At 34.2% G+C, this 20,496-nt stretch overlaps 1 protein-coding gene across 6 annotated transcripts in view; it reads right to left on the bottom strand.

Annotated features, from left to right (window-relative positions):
• The window catches only part of Ppn (Papilin), an 82,733-nt gene that overhangs the window by 28,376 nt on the left and 33,861 nt on the right, over window positions 1–20,496 (bottom strand). For all 6 annotated transcript variants that reach the window (XM_053757504.2, XM_053757501.2, XM_053757502.2 and 3 more), the window contains exons 2-4: window positions 2,706–2,781; window positions 708–886; window positions 225–377 (exon numbers count right to left, since the gene is read on the bottom strand). In XM_053757504.2, the coding sequence (XP_053613479.1) occupies window positions 225–377; window positions 708–886; window positions 2,706–2,781 (408 nt within the window). The remainder of the gene's footprint in view (window positions 1–224; window positions 378–707; window positions 887–2,705; window positions 2,782–20,496) is intronic.

The following is a 20,496-nucleotide window of genomic DNA, read 5'->3' on the forward strand; positions in this document are numbered from 1 at the left end:
TCCTTTTGTAATTATAATTGTAAATCATCATCATCTTCCTTATATTTCCTATATTTTCTGGTCGACGCACGTATTTTCTCTCCATAAGCCTATATTTCCTGTCATGATCGCGTCCACTCCTCTTTTACCGCTTCAAAAATGTCACCTTAGAAAAAGAATATTTTTATCCATCCTTCTATCTTCAAACAACTAGAAAAAATGATTAAAACAATAATTGTACTAACTTGTACTTGATGCCCCTGAAGGCTGGTGAGGAGACGTTGTCGAAATTCGAGCACTGCTCGGCCCTGAAGTCCACGGAGCCTTCAGGACAGTCGTGGGTCTGGCAGGAGAAGTACTTGGTGTCTCCGCCAGAGCACTGCGGCCGCCCGTCGGGCCTGCAGGGAAACAAGGAGACTAAGCTTGTAGATAAATCTTGCAATTGAGAAAATAATGGATAAGATAAAATCGATGTGGTTGCTAAATCATTTTAAAAAATATAAACTGAAATATTGTAACTGAATTTTGAGACGACCTCAGTGGCGTAGTTATCACCACAGTCGTCCTCTATCTGAAAAACCTGGGTTACTTTCCAAGCGCGGGCAAATATTAGTACTTGTGATCACATATGTTTGTCTGCAGTTGGGTCTGCAGATATGTTGTGTATTTTTCTGTGTTTGTGACACAGTTTAAGATAAAATTATAGCCGAATTTCAAGATGCGCTTACCCTATTTGAAGACATATCCTCTTCTGACTAGCGACCCCGCCGCCGCAGGTCCTGGAGCATGGAGTGACTTCGCCCCACTCGCCCCAACCGCCTCCTCCCTCTCCCCCTGGGATGATGTAGGAAGCTGAGAGATACAGACCTGCCCCTTGTCGTCTGTGTCTACTTCTGTGACCATTTACCTAGAAATGGATGATTGACGTCAATATATTTCGATTATATAAACAAGAACTGATTTTTCTATATCGTTTAGTATCAAAAAGCCAAGGTCCAATAAACATTTAGGTTCTCACGCAAATCTCATTATTATGAAAAACACATTTGATTGGATGACTATTATATATAACTAGTATTGTGCAAGAAAATCTTGAATGATGAAAGAATTTTGACCCGACTTTCTTCACCATTCGCTGCGGGAACTCGCCTATGAATGTTATTACAATAAACATCTTGTAGTATGCGCATGCGCATAGTGTCCGGGAGTGTTGCAACAGCTTGCAGGTGATTGGAGAGTTTCGAATTAAGTAAGTACAGTACGTACTTTTGACACATACATGCAACTGCAAGTCATAAGCTACACTGATTATATCTCTTCCACAAACTTTAACAACGGATGTGTTGCTGATTGTACCTACACGTTTACTTCCTAATCAGTTTATTTTATTAATTATAATGAATATACTAGCTTTTGATTCTTGTATGTTGTATAAAAAGACATTTTTTTATCGTCTCCTGAAAAAACATCCTTCTTAATTAGGAATAATTTCTATAAAATGGTGATGTTTTAGCAGCCTGTAAGATGCCTTTAAATAGTGGTCACAGGTCTTAAAAAACATTTCTGGATGATCAAAGTTAATGTACTTATCAATAACCACCAAATAACAAATCTTAACGTTTTAAATAAAACATTTCGCTTCAAATGAACGCTATCCTCCTATATCCTTTAACGTAAGACACTTACATATCCCAAAAATACTCTAATGCTAAAAGACTCTGTGTTGAGTGACATGATGTTAATGTACCCATCAATAATATCACTTTTGATTAGATTTATTACAGTTTATATGGTTTTCTATTAGCGTACTGTATCTATAAATAGGGTTGCCACTAAAAATGCGTAACTATTTTAGTATTTTTATGGTTAGTAAACAGCACCACTCTATCGGGTATCATTAGATTAGACCCTTAGAACATGAGGCAACAATTTCATTTTTAACATATTTTTTCATAAAATATTACGTTGTTGCTAGTTGAATAATATGTTATTCATTGATGTTTTAAATCTACTGCACTATATTCCACGGTAGCGAAGCCCCGGTGTGCAACTAGTGCAACAACATAATAAAGAGTAATTAAAAAGCCTAATGTTATACTGGAAAACTTTGGATACATCCTGGCACATTCACATCCAAAGTTTAACTTTTTTTTTAACTGGCGTTACACATTTATTACTTTTAACTTTATGCCTATTGATTATCTATGGAGGGTTTTATGAACTCACTGAGATATAACAGAAATTTGTGAGGGTTTGTTCCGCTTAACCAGTCACTCACATAAAGTACTTAATTAGTCCACAGTTGAAAATCATTTTCATTTAATGTATGTGATTGTGTAAAAGTGAATGGCCTCACATTTTATCCATAAATTTCTGCCTAGGGTAACATTTTAGGACAGTATTATCGCAGACATCTCTTTCGAACTTGGTACTTAATGTTTCTAAATTAACGACTATAATAGAAGGGAAATGTCAAAATTATTAATAAACGCAGGTGTCCTTGCAAAAAAATGGCGTCAACAAATCTAGAAATTACTTTCTTCACAATCAAATCATATTATATTATATAATTTTGTAAACGATAATGTACCTACTAATGGTTAATTTTTCTAAATATCAAGTAACAAAGTAAAATGATCATAAAAACAGTTTATTTGTTCCACTAGTTCAAAGTTACCGCTTTGGCACTGAAGTTAAGTCGATTAGTAAGTAGTTTAGTGACTTACATTATGTGTGTAGTGATGCCGAGACGCCGTCCACGTGACACAATTGCTTAAAACGATTGCTGCGAGTAGCAGCGATCTGAAACAAAAACATCGCAGGTTAATGTGTGGTTCAAATGTATACAAAATCTGTCTACCAGTTAGTCGGAAGTTTACGAGAAGACTTCTTTAGCCCTTATGGAATAGACAGAGCCAAGAGATGCGAAACTCGATTGCCATAGCTGAATAAAATAATGGAATTGGGATTCTGATTCTTCAGTTCATTGTAATTACCCTTAATTTACTTTTACAATCAACGCAACAGAAGCAGCTGGGAGCAAAATGAAACAGAATAGTTTTTCTCGCAGACCAGAATAATTGAATTGAGCTAATTTTATTTCATGAGAGCTAATACGAGCTACATGCCGATAAATGGCAGGAGGTGACAAAAGCCAGATAAATTGACATTTAAAGTGATAGTGAATATCGAAAGCTGAGATTTGGGGTAAGTATTTTTAGTACAATTCCAAATTAAATCTCAGCTTCCGCGCAATGGTAAACATCATTTTTTGCCATAGATATAAGTAATAATTTATAATAGAAACGTAATACATTTTTAAATCATAATAAACACTCATCTTTATCAACATAAAAATCCAATCACATGACATAATGGCATGTAAATAGAAGTTAATCTGTTCGAGTATCGCGAGATGTCATTTATTATCGTCCACAAAATGTCGATAAAAGTTATCGATAAAGGACTCACGAAGTAACTGTACGGCTTGGGAACTCGATAGCATCTCTATTTGGAGGTGCAAGTGATACGAGAGAAGCGGACAAGGAATTAATTATATTTTATGGCATTTTTAATTAGGTCAGCAAAATAAGTCAGCCTAATAATCATTTGGCCAGCAAATAGTAATTTCGTACGCAATAATTCAGTCAGCAATTCTTGTTCCGCATACAATTGTGATAATGTCCGAAATTGAATGTTTATAAGCAGTCGAGCAAAATCATTATTTAGGCGTCGAATAAAAAATTTTCAGCTTCAAAAAATGATATAGGTACATAAAGGTACATAATATAGGTAAATAAGGTTTTTGCTCGCCAAGATACGAATACTTTGCTGACCTGACCTGAATTAAATAACACTAAAAAAAATATTTGTTACTGATTTTAATATATATATATATATATATATATATATATATATACCTATGTAAAACATGGCAAAGTCATGTATTACAGTATACCTGTATAGAATTATATGCAACAACAATAGCGGCGCATTTGCAATGATTTTAGATAGCTTGCTGATACGATGTAGATATGACATAATAGATTAATAAGTAATCATGAACGATAGAAACTAATTTTGTCAATATTTCTAATAATCTAATGCCCGCTATATTCCGCTACCTCTTATGCCCAACGTCAGCATAATCCTCAGGCAGTCCCACGGGACGCCGACTCATTTCAATGGGAATGAAAGGAGAAAGAGTTAATTATGGTCCATGACTCGGTACAAAGATAGGCGAGCTTTACCTTGCATTCACACCTACGGGAAACACTATCATTTAGAATGAAGTACGAGTGATGCGTTCGAAAATATAAGGTAATTGATGTAAGTACTTAGTCTGTTTATTTTGTGTACTCAGAGAATCTTGTATTGTAAAATATTTTTTATGTTATTTGATGTATGTGAACTACAATAACTGTAACTGTTCAAATTGTTTGTCCAGTTTGTGGTAAATTACTTAGTGTAAGAACAATATTTGTCATTTATTATTTCAATTTTGGGAGTAAGAAACAATAATGGTGAAACCTCGCGTGATAGGAATCAATCACTGTTTAAATGAGTTTCTTTCGCCATTTCTTCTCAACAGGATACGTTCCAAAATGCAAGTAGTTTGTATCCGTTTGAGAAATAACTATATGCTATAAAAGACGTGAAAAGTTGCTTGTGAAGGTCTAATTTGTGAATGAATACTGACTTTGATGATTTCGGTTCTTATTATTATGAATTCTTTAAATCCCACAACATAATTGAAATTTTTGAATTATATACAAGTAAACTACCTACGGACACAGATCCGTAGATACTTTGTATACCTTTATATATACACACTTATATTACTACCTATTATTAAAAGAACTTACTTTTTTCCTTATGGTGATCGGAAAATTTTCAATTATGTTAGATTTGCAGTAGAAATAAATAGTTTGTTCATACAGATGAACAAACTGTTTATAGTCTACTGCAAATTTTTATCACATGTCATGCAGTCACGGATGTGAGTCACGGATAATTAGTATTACAAAACTAAGTCTCTCTAACTCAGAGATTCAAGGTCAATCTAGACTTCCGTTGGACCTGAAAGGACCTAGGTCTTATTCAGTCAGACCCAAGGTTGCATGAACCAAATTTCAATAATTAGATCTGCGTGACATGAATATCAAATTTGTTTTTAATGATAATTCCAGCTAAATATGCTAGTGATGACTAGGGACCAAATGATTTAGTAAATATTTAGATCATATTGTTATTGGACTCATTAAACTCATTAGTGTCTGGTGTCTAATGCCTAGCATGACTATGAGATGCTTTTCAGTAACCTAATTAATTGATTGACTCATATGACTGACTTAACGACTCACCATCTAGCAGTATATTCTTAATTAAATCTAATGATCTAAATAGTCTATTTACGAAACAAATAGTATAGAGCAAGCGACGCCTGCGCAAACTAGTTAGTTATAAAGAAGTCGTTAACATAAATGCGAAAATCATTTCAGTAAACATTTGTCTAGGTGAAGCTTGCAGTCAAAGGCAGCCGTAAACTCACAAATAAACAGACACGCGCTCCGAGAGCAATGACTCGACTTCCCACTAATATTTTAGAATAGAATAGGACAATTGTAATATTTAAATGTATCAGAGGACGACCATTCTTGAAGTTAGTGTATTTGGCAGGGTGCATATTATAATTTTCATTACATGACAAAAGTTATAAATATCCCAAGTCGAAGACAAGTTATTTAGAAATTACAAGTAGACCTTTACAAAAGGCAAATTTAAATATAAAAAATGGTCTTCTAAACTTGTTATGATTGTTCAAAACTTTATCTGAAAAATATAATTAACTAAGCAAAATATATGAGAATCTAGCTGACTAGTTCCCCTTGTTAACGCCCGTTCACGAGTTGACGCATGATAAGGATTGTAATAAAGGTTAAAAAATGCAATTATGTTCCTGATGTGATAGAAAAAGAGCAACTAGACGGATGAGAGAGAGGTGGCAATTTAAAAGTTTCCATAACGATATATGTCCAGCAGTGGTATAATAGAGGTTTCTAAAGAAAAAATACAAATATTTATACCTATTCTATGAATGTAAAAGAAAGTCTGAAGCTTGGAAAAGTTAGACGGATACAATGTAAGAAGAAGTTACTTATGTAAATCTCCAACACAAAAGAATGTGCTTGGAAGTGCCAGGCCCAGAAGTGTTAGGGAAAATGTGCTTAAACCTCTGTTTAATTTACACACTTTAGCCAGAAACGACTGTTTGTGTAACCACAAAGTAAATACCTAGACCACAATGACCACAAAAGCTGCTTGGAGGAAAAGTTAGAAGCTGCCAAAATGTATACAAAGAACTTTTGAAGTAACTTTTATCTATTCGTATGATAATTTGGACTGGGATTTAAAATTAACATTACATTAAATTTTAAATGTATTTTTGTATAAAAATAAGCAATGTTTACAAATTAAAAACTAACCTTAAATAAAAACAAATTTAAAAGCGAAATATATCAAATGTCCGCCTTGCATTTTTGCGTAAAATAATATAAAATGTCGCATTATATTATGGTTAAAATATAATTCTTCGTGAAAAGGAATCACCAGCCACTGGTCATCAGACACCTCCAAAGGATAAACAGTTTAATATCAATTAAAATCTCCAAACCTTCAGCAGACCATGGTCAACAAATAACAGTCAATGTCGGCGAGACAGTTCCGCAGGATGGGAACCCGACACTCCGCGGTAATGTCGCTCCTTCCGCTGCGCCTGCGCTCCTGTCAATTAGCTCACTATATGGTACACTGTCCATTCAACTTGCATTCGTTTCAGGAAAAGATCCCATGGGGTCTGCTGCAGATTGGAACAGATATCTTAAAGCAATTTTAACACTGACATTTCGTTACTAAACTATTTGAACAAAAATCATGAAGAAATTGGACAAAGTTTTTGGTGGTATCAATTTAGTAATGCTAATCGATTATTTTAAAATGAACTAGAAAATACAATAAAAGTTTGTTTGATTTGTTTGATTGTTAAAAGAAAAATTAAAAATCATGTTTCTTTAATTTCATAATTTGTTCTTTTTTTGTAGATGGCCAGTGCTAGTACATTATTTGACATCATTTGTATATGAATGTTGGCAGGCTTTTCTTTTTTTTATTGCTCTATGCATACTATTATGCCAGATCTCGTTTTTATAATTCTCAAGCTTGAATTAGAACTTATCATATCTATCTATCTAGCTAGATTGGAGTCCCACGCATGCATTTTTATATGACATCATAATGACGATAGCTTTAATAATAGCCTATCATACATTTCATCGGCCAATGCTGCCTACTGAATATTAACACATTGAAATTGTATAAAACAATACACTCTATTGTTGTTATAACTAAGTGGCCTCTCTGATAAATGTTTAAAATGTGTTCTGTTTAGTATGCGAGGGCAGTTTTTGTCCTATTTTTAGTTTATATGCTTTTGCTTACTAACAGTTATTTTTTCTTGGTAAAAATACTGCAAATATTTTTTATTACTAGTCAGATGTTTGACGAATAACAATTTTAAAGTTTTATTTAAAACTTATGTTTGTTTGGTTTTATCGAATGTTGTGAGCCAATAACATGTAACTAAACATATTTACTAAATAATCATGTTTAGTTTTGTAGCACAGGCCATATAAACTTTATTGACTTTACGTTCGAAGTTGCAATAAATCAAATCTTTTTTTCAGAAGTCGGTTGAAAATAGTTTAGTACATTCCATACACGTCTTTTCCAACAGTTGTTGTAAAACAATGATGTTTAAGGAAATAATAGAGGTTAGCGCCATATCTCTTTTATGATTTCTAACCTTAAATGATATGTTCCGTACAATTATTTTTGTCAATGATTCGTGATTTCCCCGAAAATACTAGAAAAATAGTGACGAATAATAAATATCCAAAAGATTAGACATTGATTTTAGGTTGTAAATGATACTGCTTGGAAAAACTTTTATAATTCAATAACTTTCCAAACTCACTAAATGTGTATTGATGATAAGTACAATTTCCGAAGATACTCATTTAAATATTCCTATCATGTTGACAGCAGTTGAGTGACAGCGGCCGCCCGCGTCGCGTCGCCGCTGCGTCTGCGCAGAATAGATTAGCGCATGCGCTAAAAATAAACCAATCGCCAACTGCTGTTATTGAATTAACCGCATCGTTTATAACGCATTATTTTTGAACCGCATTATTATCGGCTCAATAAAACTGAAGTATGATGACGTAAAGCAACTCACCACCAAATCTGTTAAATAAGAACTAGGTTTATTGTCGTACATAAATAATGGATTCTATTTCACTCATCTGCCATTTTGAGTGGATCCTTTGAAATTTTTTTACCTCTGAATATCAATTAATATAACATCGTTTAAAAATAAAATAAGGACTCTAGGTTCGATAGACAGACAGACACGCAACAAATGTGGGATAAAATATATGTAAAAAAAGTTATGATGTTTTCTTTTTAGGCAAAGTGAGTTAAATTTAATCAAAAGAGTCAAAGAATAATGATAAAACTAGCATGTCTGAAAAATTAAAGACAATTGCTCATAACTGAACGGCGGCGACTGCGAATTTGTTCCAATTAGACATGTCGGAGTTAACACGGGCTAATATCATTTTGTAGTCCAAACCCATTACAAGATCGTAGAGCTATGACAGTTGGTTCATTTGTCTCTCCTAAATGGGATGTTGCGAATGGTAAACGCAATATTTGACACCTGCCCATGTAGTGAGAAATGATTCAGAAATTTTGCATAAGTAGATTATGATATTATAATCAAAGCTGTATAACCTGTTACTATAAGTTTTACGGTAATTTCATTCTAGGGTTTTACTTTAATATCTTGACTGGACTAATAATTCTTTATATAGGTACGATGCGAACGAGTTCTATATATCAAGTGCAAAATTACCAAAAAATAAATAAATTATGCTGTCGAATAAATATTCGATGTTGCAACATTGCTGGCTAGTTCAAATTCGAAATAGGAATATAAAATTAAGTCATCAAGATATATAACTTGTCGACAGGACGCGCGAGCCGCTGTCGTTATGCGCACGTCATAATGTCACACGCGAAATCGCTTATGACGAATTCATTTCCAAGGATGTGATTACAATAGATGAGAATGAGAAATCGCTTATCAAACAAAAACTTTTTTACACTGTCACTTTTTCAATAGATAATTTAGTTGACTTCAAATTTATTTCGAATCAAAACACACATAAGCAGACAATGATGGATGAGTTTCTGATGCTCGTCACAACCCAGTGACAAATGTTTTAATCTTCCGTCAAATTCTGTTTTAATTGGCCGCTTGATGTTCAAATTGTGTTGTCATTGGCCCTAATCGATATAAAAACTGGATTGGAATGAAGTCGCGTTGAATATTTGTATTATTTTAATTTTGAACTAGGTATCCAGCTGTTGACAACGATAACTCAATTTTATAGGATATTAGGTAAGGTTCAATACTTAAACTATACTTGACACAACATTCATTTTTAAAACGGCTGCTGAGACCATTAGACAAACGCTCGTTTAGTATCGTCTTGGCCTACTTCATATATAAATCTCAGATAACATTAAAACAACATCCATTCTTCTAATGTTTGAAGTTACTGTTCAATTAAAATCCAAACCGATTTACGCAAACCAAAAATCGAGGTTACGAAATCCGCCCACAAATTTCAGACAGACTCGATAAAATAAACAAATGCAAGAGTTTTTATAGTGATGTATAGTTTGATGGCACCTCCGCGTTTCGTGGTTTTGAGTTTTGCGCAAGTCTAGGTGGTGATTGATAGCACATCTAGATTTTTGCGCTCTGGGTTAAGCTAACGCCTACAATGTGGAGGTGAATGGTATATTTATTTCGATATATATACATTATGGCTTCCGAAACCTAAATTAATATGGTTCAAATGGATCTATTTCATTACAGAAACTCAGTAAGAGTTTCTTTTCGATTTTCTACCAGCAGGACCCGCCGTATGGTGCTCATAACCTTGGTGGTAAAGTAATATCGTAGTGATCAGAAACTTATAGATGAAATTGTAAAGTATAATGAAGAGATAGACAATATGAACAATGTCCAAACTAAAGAATAGTATGAGTTTAGAAAAGTAAAGAAATAAAAAAATATATAAGAATAATAATGAAGTAAAAAAAATATTCAGTTAAACTGAATAACAAAACTTACTAATTAAGAATGGGATTTAAAACTAAAGAAACTTTAAATAAATAAAACTGATAATCTCATTTCACAAACTCCATAAAAATAAAAGAAAGTTAAAGCTTTCGACGAATGCGAAGCATTCGGCATGTTTAATGAAGATGTACATTTTACAACGCGATTAAAATGTTTGATGCGCGTGCGACGGGTAATTAGGAGGAGGCATTGACCCGGCATTATTATGCGGTTCATCGGACATTTTACGACGGTCTCCAGGTGGAGGAAGGAAGGAATGTTTTGGTTCTATTAGTCATATCATACCTAGGTTTTGAGAAAGCGGTCAACTACCGAGTTACCACGCACGCGCAGAAGAACTCCTGTGCTATTTCGCTTCGAATGCCAACTCCACTTCGAGCATGCTAAGGCAAGATCTCATTGGTTAATTTGTAGTAATATCCATAAAATAATCCGGAAAGGCATGAAGTGTGTAAATACAATTTGTCCAATGATGTGAGGTTTATGTTGATTTTTCGACATTTTTCGAGAAGCTTTGTTAGTCTCATTCAAAAATTAATTAATTTAATTTAAGTAAGACCTGTAATCATTCATGTCGTACGGATAATATTAATGACCTTATTGTTGTGACAGTTTTATGCAAACTAAATAAATAAAATAAAAAAGTTACTTACATGATACAAAGCTTGTGAATCTTCTCAGATAACATGACTTTGCTTACTTCTGAAATGGCTTCAATGTCAAGGGGATCATTTTCACTTGATACAGCTGTCCTCCCTTATGATGCATGTTCAAGGGGAGTGCATCTACTGCTGAGTTGTCAGTTTATAATGCCGATACTTAATGAAATTGTTGAACTAAATGTGATAAAATATAACTTAGACTCATCACTAAGTTGTTATCACACTAACTTTTTAAGACAAATTTAAGAGGATATTTTGTCAAGGGATTCTCTCTAAGGTTAAGGGTGACCCCTTAACCTTAGAGACACTCTATGCAGTTGTCATTGTGACTATTTGCAAAGAATTCTGATAGGTTTATGTAGTACATCGGGCATGTTTGCATATATGCTGGCGTAGACGATTTTTATTCCAACATTCGCATAAAGTTCAACAGAGTCTTTCAGTTCAACGAAGAGCATGGATGGAGAGGTGTACAGGAGCCATACGAACCTCCACATAAATAAAATCATTAATTTATGATAAGTAAGACCTGTAATCTCAATGTGTACGTTTATGTCTGAAATATAGTTTTTACTTCTATTTGTGTTGACTGCACCAGCGATCTGTACCTATCGAAGTGGTGAGAATTGCTGACATGGGGTTCCACATGGGCACAAACAATGGAAATTCTCAAACGAAGTGTGAATAAACAAAAGGTAGTATGAATGGGACCAATTTTAGGTTCATTTAAGTACTAGTGTTTAGAAATTATGGCTAGTTAGCCGACTGGTCTAGATAGGTCACGGTAGACAGTCTAGACCATGCGGTTAATCAATTGGTCCCACGCCGTTTTACATGGCTAACCCGGGCGTCGAACCCGGGACTGGGAGCGTGATCTCACTGGTTTATGGGGATAACGACCTAGGCTTTAAAAAATAAAGATTTGTTTTTATTTTAATCACAGTTTCAGTCAGTGAGGTGCTAATTCTAAGCTAAATTCATTTTGTGTTCATGTACACTATACATATGAGATAGAGGGTTTAATATCATTTAATATTAGGATAAGTAAGTACATACTCAACCTATTGCCAGATTTAGAAAAATTATATAAGTACTTTATGAAATTATATCAGCTTACAAATGTGTCAAAGAATTAGCAAAAATACATGAGCATTCCGAGGTAGGTATAAATATAAACAGAAACTATCAATACATACATTTTTATATAAAAAAAAATACAATCTGTATAATCTAGCAATGGAAATATACAGTAAATGAACTTAACTCGATTAAAATTGAAGTTATAAACAATGCAAAGTCTCTTTTCGTAACGTGTTTGTAAAAAAAATGCGATTGGTATTTGTGAATACTTGTTTAGTGTCAAATTTTCAATTGTTTGGAACTATAAAGTCGGGCATACAGTCTGCCTCGTTAAATGCTTGTCACAATAAATCAATTTTTGTTTAACCACACATATAAGTTCTAAGGAACCGCTTCAGTTAATTGTCTCCGGGACAATTAAGTAGCGGTTAGTGCTTTCCTTTTGAACAAGACCTAGTTTATTCAATTGATGATTGTCCGAAATAAAAGCTAAAATTGGGACAGCCTAAACAGAATAGGCGCAAACACACTCATCGCGACAAAGCATGTAAGTAATAAAGCTAAATTTACCATATCAAGAAGATACCTAGGTATTTGTTAAGATATTAATGTCGTCTTATCACAGTGTATTGAAAATTAAGTTATTTAAGCATATAAATAACACATTAAGCACCTAGTAGTGGTACACTAGTAAATGACAGTTTAGGTTACTTTTCGGAAAACATTTTTAAAAGTAATCTTCTTTTATACTCAACAGAAATATTATGTGGGCCATACAAGACCTCTCATATACTAAAAATTATTTTCGGCGGGAAATTTACAATATCCTTGCACTTACGATTAGGCAACCAATAGGTAACAAAAAAACGGGGTTACCTACGCAAAATGTATTACGTATTTGAGACTGAGCAGGAGGATTTCGAAACTCATATAATAACGCAGTCCACTCTAATGTCATGTAAAGCCTTTCGTTTCTATAGCTAGACTTCAGACTACATTGTCCTGTGTCCGCCTACTGGCATCTTTATATGGTCACATGATTCATGCGAGTTTAATACGTTTAACTTTATGTAAAGGAGTATTTACACAGACCGAAAAGTTTGCTAATGCCAAAATAGAGTAAACTAGATGTTGCCCGGGGCTTCGCTCCCGTGGGAATTTTGAGATAAAATATAGCCTATAGCAATCTTGGATAATGTACCTTTACAATGGTGAAAGAGTTTTTGAAATTGGTTCGGTAGTTTCGGAGATTACTAGGACAAATAGAAATAGAGAGATATTAGGACAAATCACACAGATTGAGCTAGTCCCAAAGTAAGTTCTAGACTTGTGTTATGGGAATATTTTATAATATATACATATATAGATAAACATCCAAGACTCGGGCCAATCAGAAAAACATTTTCCATCATGACCTCACCGGGGATCGAACCCGGGACCTCTAGGTTCAGAGATTGGTGAAGCGTGAAAATTTGCGTAAAGAAATCTTGCGAAATTCTTTATTGGACCCCATTTTTAATACTGAACTACTAAGTTTTATTATTTTATTATTAGATTTTAAATTATTTATTGCATTTATATAGGTGGGATGAAATATTTCATTATTAGGTCCTCTATTGAAACGTAATAACCAAAGGTTTTGTTTTTATAATATTAGTTACTGTTAGAACTGAAATTGTTTAAGGTTCTATATGTATTAATAACCTAACTCAGAGATCTAATAAGATCGTTCGCGTGTCTGTCAGTCAGTCAAACAGAGGAAATTAGCATGTTTCTCATGGGAAACAATTTTTAGACGGGTTGGAGAAAACTTAACTCTGTTTTTTAATCGCCATCCACTCACTCCTGTACGCTTAGTAGGCAACATACAATCCAACTTATTTTCGATTGGTATATTATTTTTAAATTATAACAAGGCGAGATTCATTCCTATATCAAATTGTCCTATTATTCACATAAAAGACACACGGCACGGCAAGTGGGATTGTGTCGTCCGCACCCCAAGAAAGGGGTAGGAAGATGAATAGATGGGACAAAAAGAGATATTTGTAGGAAGAAAGGTGCGCCGAGTGAAAGCCACAGAGCAAGACTGGCGCAGACCTCTCCCGCGATTCAGCTTATATAACCGAGAGGTTGGTGGAGCCATGGTTTGGTGGAGGGTATGTCCCTATTCACATAAACTATTCCTAAAGTTCTACCAATATAGACCATACAAATTTCTATTCCATCTGCCTATATATAAGTTAACGAGATTGTATAGAATAGCATCCTTAATTAGAAAGCGAGCTGCTAAATGTATAAATTATGAGTTATGTTCATTTGAAATGAAGGTTTAAATAGGATAGTTAGAGCCGGCTTATCAAAGCGAAATGACGGATATAAAGTTGCATACATTGGTTGCTACTCGAAACATTTAATGAGAAACGGGTAATGAATAAATATTTATGGAACAAAAATATTTCCTGCAAAATAATGTGAAGCTTTATAATAAATATTAAATTTTGTTTTATATTTCAAGGCGTGTAAAAAAGTTGTTTAAAAAGTACAGAGCATCAAATCCATACAAATATTATAAAGAAAAAATATTTTTTTTTTTTGTAACTCAAACGGGACTCCGACTTCGATGAAATTTGGCACTGATAACCACGAAATCTTGGAGTGACATAGGCTACTCTTTAATTATGTTTTTACTCGAGCGCAGCGAGAGCTGGACTCTAGTAATGTACAATTCCTTTATTTCAGGCAACGTCACAAAGTCGACAATACGATATTTACGTGCTAATGGCCCATATAACAAATACCATAAAGACTAAAATACAATATAAAAATATAAAATATTATATTATACGAGCGAAGCCGGGACGGGCCGTTATAATACATTTTCTCTCTCTTCGAATCTTAGCATACCGTCAAGTCATCCACCCAATCCTATGCACACCCAGTAACGACAATTGCAATGTATTTCTAACATGTCCAAGCATCCCAAACACTTTTATTATCTGTCACAGTACTATTATTTTCCTTATACACTGTTGCCACGACTCGGGAGGTCCAAACGTACGTTGTTTTTTAACAAAACAACGGTGAGATAGGTTCGGGAGGTGATATGGTGCAGGCAGACTAATTTAGTTTGGGGAAAAAATAGGTTTTTAATAATTTTGCTCGATAATCTGTTTTTAACGACTTGCTTATTGGCTTGTGATTGGTTTGTCCTATATTGTAGGTTTTATATAGTAATAATTAAGTCTTAATTCCTAAATGTTAACCTTGGGTTTTTATGTAAGTAGGTAACTATGAACACAAATACAAATTTTAACAGTTCTAGCGCAATATTATGTTTAAGTATATTGGATGTTTCATATAATCGCTATCTACTCCGCTCTCTGAAGCACTATATTCCACGCATTTTAAAGAACTTGCGGTGAAGAGTTTGTGTTATGGCTAAGATCTCTTCTTTATTTATTTTCTGATCGTGCAAATAAGGCTGATAAATATTTATGTGGTTGAAAAGAAGTGTTTTACCTATTTGATTTTCTTTTTTTGCGTACGCTTGGAGAGGAAAGGAAAGGGTATATTATACCTACTTTTCTTGGAGGATGAAATATGAAGATGATTCAGATTTTTTTTAAATACAGAAAACAGCAATATTGCGCAAACAGTTATGAGAGGATAATAGTTGTTGGTAGACCTATATATTCCAATTAATGTTATAGAAGTTTATAGAATTAAATGATCATCTTTCGCATATCCTGATCCCACTTTATGTTGGGTCGGTACAGCATGTCAGTCTCCTCCGATTTTGTCTGATCTATTTTTTAGTAATATCCTGCTGAATGCACACTATCTATCTCTTATTTGGTTTGCCATTCCCTTCTTACAACATTTTTCTCCTCCCCTCTCCATTTGGCATTCCAACGAAGCTTATTGCTTTCCAATTTTCCTGTAATTGGTGCTTCCTTCAAATTTCTCCTCACATATTCATTCCCTATTCTATCCATGCTAGTCAGGATACATTCCTTCTACATCTTGCTTCAGGTTCGATCCCCGGTCGTGTCATGATGGAAAATGATCTTTTTCTGATTGGCCCGGGTCTTGGACGTTTATCTATATATGTATATGTTATAAAATATAGTATCGTTGAGTTAGTATCCCATAACACAAGTCTCGAACTTACTTTGGGGCTAGCTCAATCTGTGTGTGATTTGTCGTAATATATTTATTTATTTATCTTGCTTCTTGCCAAATCCTCCCATTTTAAAGTGGTTTAATAAAGATGTTCCTAGGCTATTATGTTTTTCTTGTCCAAGGTTCCCGATGTCTGGTCAGGACACCTCTGTCTTATAAAATAAAACGATATTTTCCAATAATGAACATTACTACAAGAATTACACTTCTTCGACTACAGTTTCACCTTCATCCACGTGTCATCCTCAGCAATAATAAGTGAGTGTTTCCGTTGTGACTATTTATTAAGATTATTGCTCACTTTATTAAAAAAAAAATTAAAACAATATTTTTATCAACATCGGTTTCCAGGTTAATTAAAACTTGAGCCGTATGCTAATTGTTTCCGATATACTACGGCACTATGCCCGTCGTAAACATGTCCCGCTCAGTCGTAAATGTTCTGCTGCGATTTAGAGGCGACAGTCGAGCGATCGCAATTTATATTTTAATTAGGTTTTATTCGGAAATCGCGGTGTATGGATTTCATCTCAATAGTAGATCTTATTTACACGCAATAAGAGCTGCTATTGAGACTAAATACTGATTTAACCAAGGAGCATGGACGCAGAACTGACGTACTTTGCCATGGATGTGTTTTCATATAAGCATGGAATTTTGATTCTCTCTTGATATAATAATGATTTTTTTCGAACTTGTTATTTAGGACATACGTATAAAATTCGAAGTTCCCTGCTGCGTACGAAATAAGCTCAAAATATACCATTTTCGACGATGGACGCATTTTTGAAGAAACTTTGTTTATAAAATTAAAAAATCGTTATTTCAACTTTGAATGATATAGGTCATATAATAACGTCAAAAAATCTAACTCTACTTACTAACGACTTCCAAAGGGAGAAGAAAAAGAATCAGCGCAATAAAGTTCACCGCAGCCTTTTCTTGAAGAAAAAATTGAGATGAGATGATCCATTAAATCTTATAAGAGAATTGGTTGGAAAATGGTGATCGACTGTTTTTGGTGGAGTCAATCAATAGAAAAAATAATTTAAAATTATTCTTCAACTAAAATAAATTACTTTTCTCAAATTAATTACTTAACTTCCTTGATTTCAGACTAAACAGGCGTCACAAATTTAAACATGGCGGAACTAACAACTATAAAGGATGTTTAATAACTTCGTAAATTAAACATTTTCCAGTGTGAAATAACGTAAAAACACTTGCTTTCATCCTCTCTGTTTATTTCAATAAAAGTAAATTAATTAACTTTAAGGGCTCGCTTATAGAAATCTCTTTCAAAAAGTAACAAAGTACAAAGGCGTCACCAGAACAATCTTACGGCCTTACAATAAGGTTCATATTTACCTGCCCTTAAGATACATTACTGCGGTTGACAAAAGATTAATTATGTGTCGCCTCACCTTTGTGGTGTAGGGCCTAGGGTCATCACAGGGCCACGTGAGAGCCCTGTCACCTGTTATTTGAGAGCGTACCTGTGGCACGATGCCAGCCTAGTACTAGGCTAACAGGAGTTACAAGGAGGTCCCACTTACCTGACGCATGCGTTCTTTCCAACCACCTGGAGCTCTACCTGTCTCGTGCATTGGATCATCCAGTTTAAGTTGATACTTTGATGTGGATCCGTCACCTCGCGTTAAGACTGGTTTGATAAGGGTTAGGGAGGATAGGGAGATCTTTATAAATTGGATACCTGACGCATGCGCGAGTACCTGTTTGACCCGTGCCTCTCTGCTTTATTATTGGCACGAGGGCTGTTACGAGGCAAATGTGTTGATTTGAGATAATTAAAGATTCGTGTGTTATTACGGAGTTATTTGATCGCAACTTCAATTTGAAAGGGTTTACGTTATTTAAAATATAAAGTGATTAGTATTTTTGATGAAGAAGTGTAGATCTTTACTTCATTCAATAAATAGTTGGAATATTTTTAACTTATAGCTAAAATATTAGATGTGTCGAGTGATAAATGAAATACTAGATTCTAGCTGACAACATCCTAATCGTAATTGTTTACTTAACACATCACTATTAAAAAGACATAACATTTTAATAGCTAGGAAATAAAATGAGCTATAAATTATATTGGCGAATGCGTTGTGTTTACAACAAGCTGACATTGATAAGTATTAATTGAATAATATAAAAATCTATGGAGTGTCTGATCCATGCAACAATTTCCGAAAAAATAATAATAAGTGGGAGCACTTGAGTGCAATGACCGGCAATATTTCAGCAGTACACTGCAGTGCAATTACTCGGGCTGCATCCACGCCTCTCATCATTAGGGGATCCCGCCGAGGCTCGAGCCGCGGCGCGGTACTTAGCGTGTATATTTATTATTGCTCGCCCGTGTAAATTGCTGACTCGCGTATTTATTTGAAGGGTTATACCCGTACTAGCGGATCGTTCCGGCTCCGTTCGGGTAAAAATATTAAATTATACACCTAAATTTTGCTCAGGAATCACACTATTATATTGGCGAAAACCGCAGACGCAGTAAGGATAGTGCACGCTCAAGATTTTAGAAATATAAATCTTAAGTTAAACTTAATAATAAACTAGATAAAAAAATATGTCCCACTCGTATATTACAAATTATAAAGCCTATCAAGGAGTCAATGCCAATTTGCACTGCAATGCTGAGCCTCTAGCCAAAAAATCTTCCAGCCCTTTGTCACGTGATACCTCGACCAGTCTTTTGGATTTTCAGATCAGAATATAATATTTTATTGGAAAATGTTAAAACAGGCCCATAATCTTAAAATGTGTCGTATCGTCCGATTTTAAGCTCAAGACTTCAGTAATATAACTAACTAATATATAACTAACTAATATATAACTATTAACTAATATATAACCAAGTAACTAACTCGTGCCTGAAAATAACCAAATAAAAAAACAAAATGGTGCCCGACCAAGCATTACAGATTACAAATTGAGCGTAAAATGCACGTCTGAAGGACTTCCTTCGAGAGGAATCGCACGGGATAATGTCCAGCAATATAATATTTTAATGCTTGCACTTTGGCCTTGGATCGGACACACGACGTCTTAAATTTTTATGTGTCGTGTCATTCATTTATTAGTAACTAGATGTTGCCCGGGGCTTCGCACCCGTGGGAATTTTGAGATAAAATATAGCCAATCTTGGACAATGTACCTTTCTATTGGTGAAAGAATTTTTGAAATCAATTCAGTATTTTCGGAGATTACCCGCCTCAAACATACAAACTCATAAACGCTTACCTCTTTATAATAATGGTATAGATGCTTCCAGCTTTTTAAAACTCTCCATGGGTATAGGGAATTGCGTAACTGGAACATGGGAAAGCTGGCGTTATGTGATTTGTCCACAGTAGAGTGAAATAAATTGTTTTTTGTAAGTGTTAGGTTACTTACAAAAAACAATTTATTTGACTCTACTGTGGACAAATCACAACGCCAGCTTTCCCATGTTATTTATTAAGAAATTTTTATTAATTTCTATATTAAGTGAATGAAGAGTCTCTTTCTCCTTTCTTATTATTGTTACCTACCCAAATATACTAATTAAAGCACATTTTTATTTTCAATACAGAGATTTCTAATATTAAAAACGGAATAATAAATATTTTTCTTTTCATTCAAATTACTAGTTTTATTATTGCTATACATTGGTACTATTTATTTTAAAAAAATAATTAATATTCCTATTGTGCTTAACTTTTATGTTTCCTGCGGCGAATTTGGTTGTTTGTTGTTCTTCACCTGCGCTTTGGAAGTCGGCGGTATATTGAGTTTAAGTAATTATTTGACGTCAATAAGTGATGTATATCATCCTAAATTAAATGAAGAATTTTGAATCTTTATCCTGTACTAATCTAATCCATGTTCGACGAAAGTGGCAACTTTGTCATCTGCCCACAGGAATTTATCGAGATCATTTTGTGCATCTGTTCATCCTTAGCTGCTGTCCTTCCGACATGAAATGTAAGCAACTACCTACATTGAATTTTATAGAAGTTAGTAAATCACAAAGTACAAAATAGTTATTCCCTTATAAGGATATTTTACAACCGCCATAAGAGAAGCTGTGGCAATCCTGCCCACGCCGACTTCAAACAAGGGAGGTTATGTTAATCTCTTAAAAAGATCGCCGACGTGTCTGTTATTTATAGGCTCTGTCACCGACAGTTGACATAAAAAATAAGGGCTACTGGTTAGAAAGGAAGTGTTTTGTAAGGTTGGGGTTGAGTGGGACTGATCCAAAAATATTGGCTGTTATTAGATTATTCTTCAAGTATTATTGTAGCTTAT

The sequence above is a fragment of the Plodia interpunctella genome, chromosome 17 (genome assembly GCF_027563975.2).
Source record: "Plodia interpunctella isolate USDA-ARS_2022_Savannah chromosome 17, ilPloInte3.2, whole genome shotgun sequence".
Classification (NCBI taxonomy): domain Eukaryota; kingdom Metazoa; phylum Arthropoda; class Insecta; order Lepidoptera; family Pyralidae; genus Plodia; species Plodia interpunctella.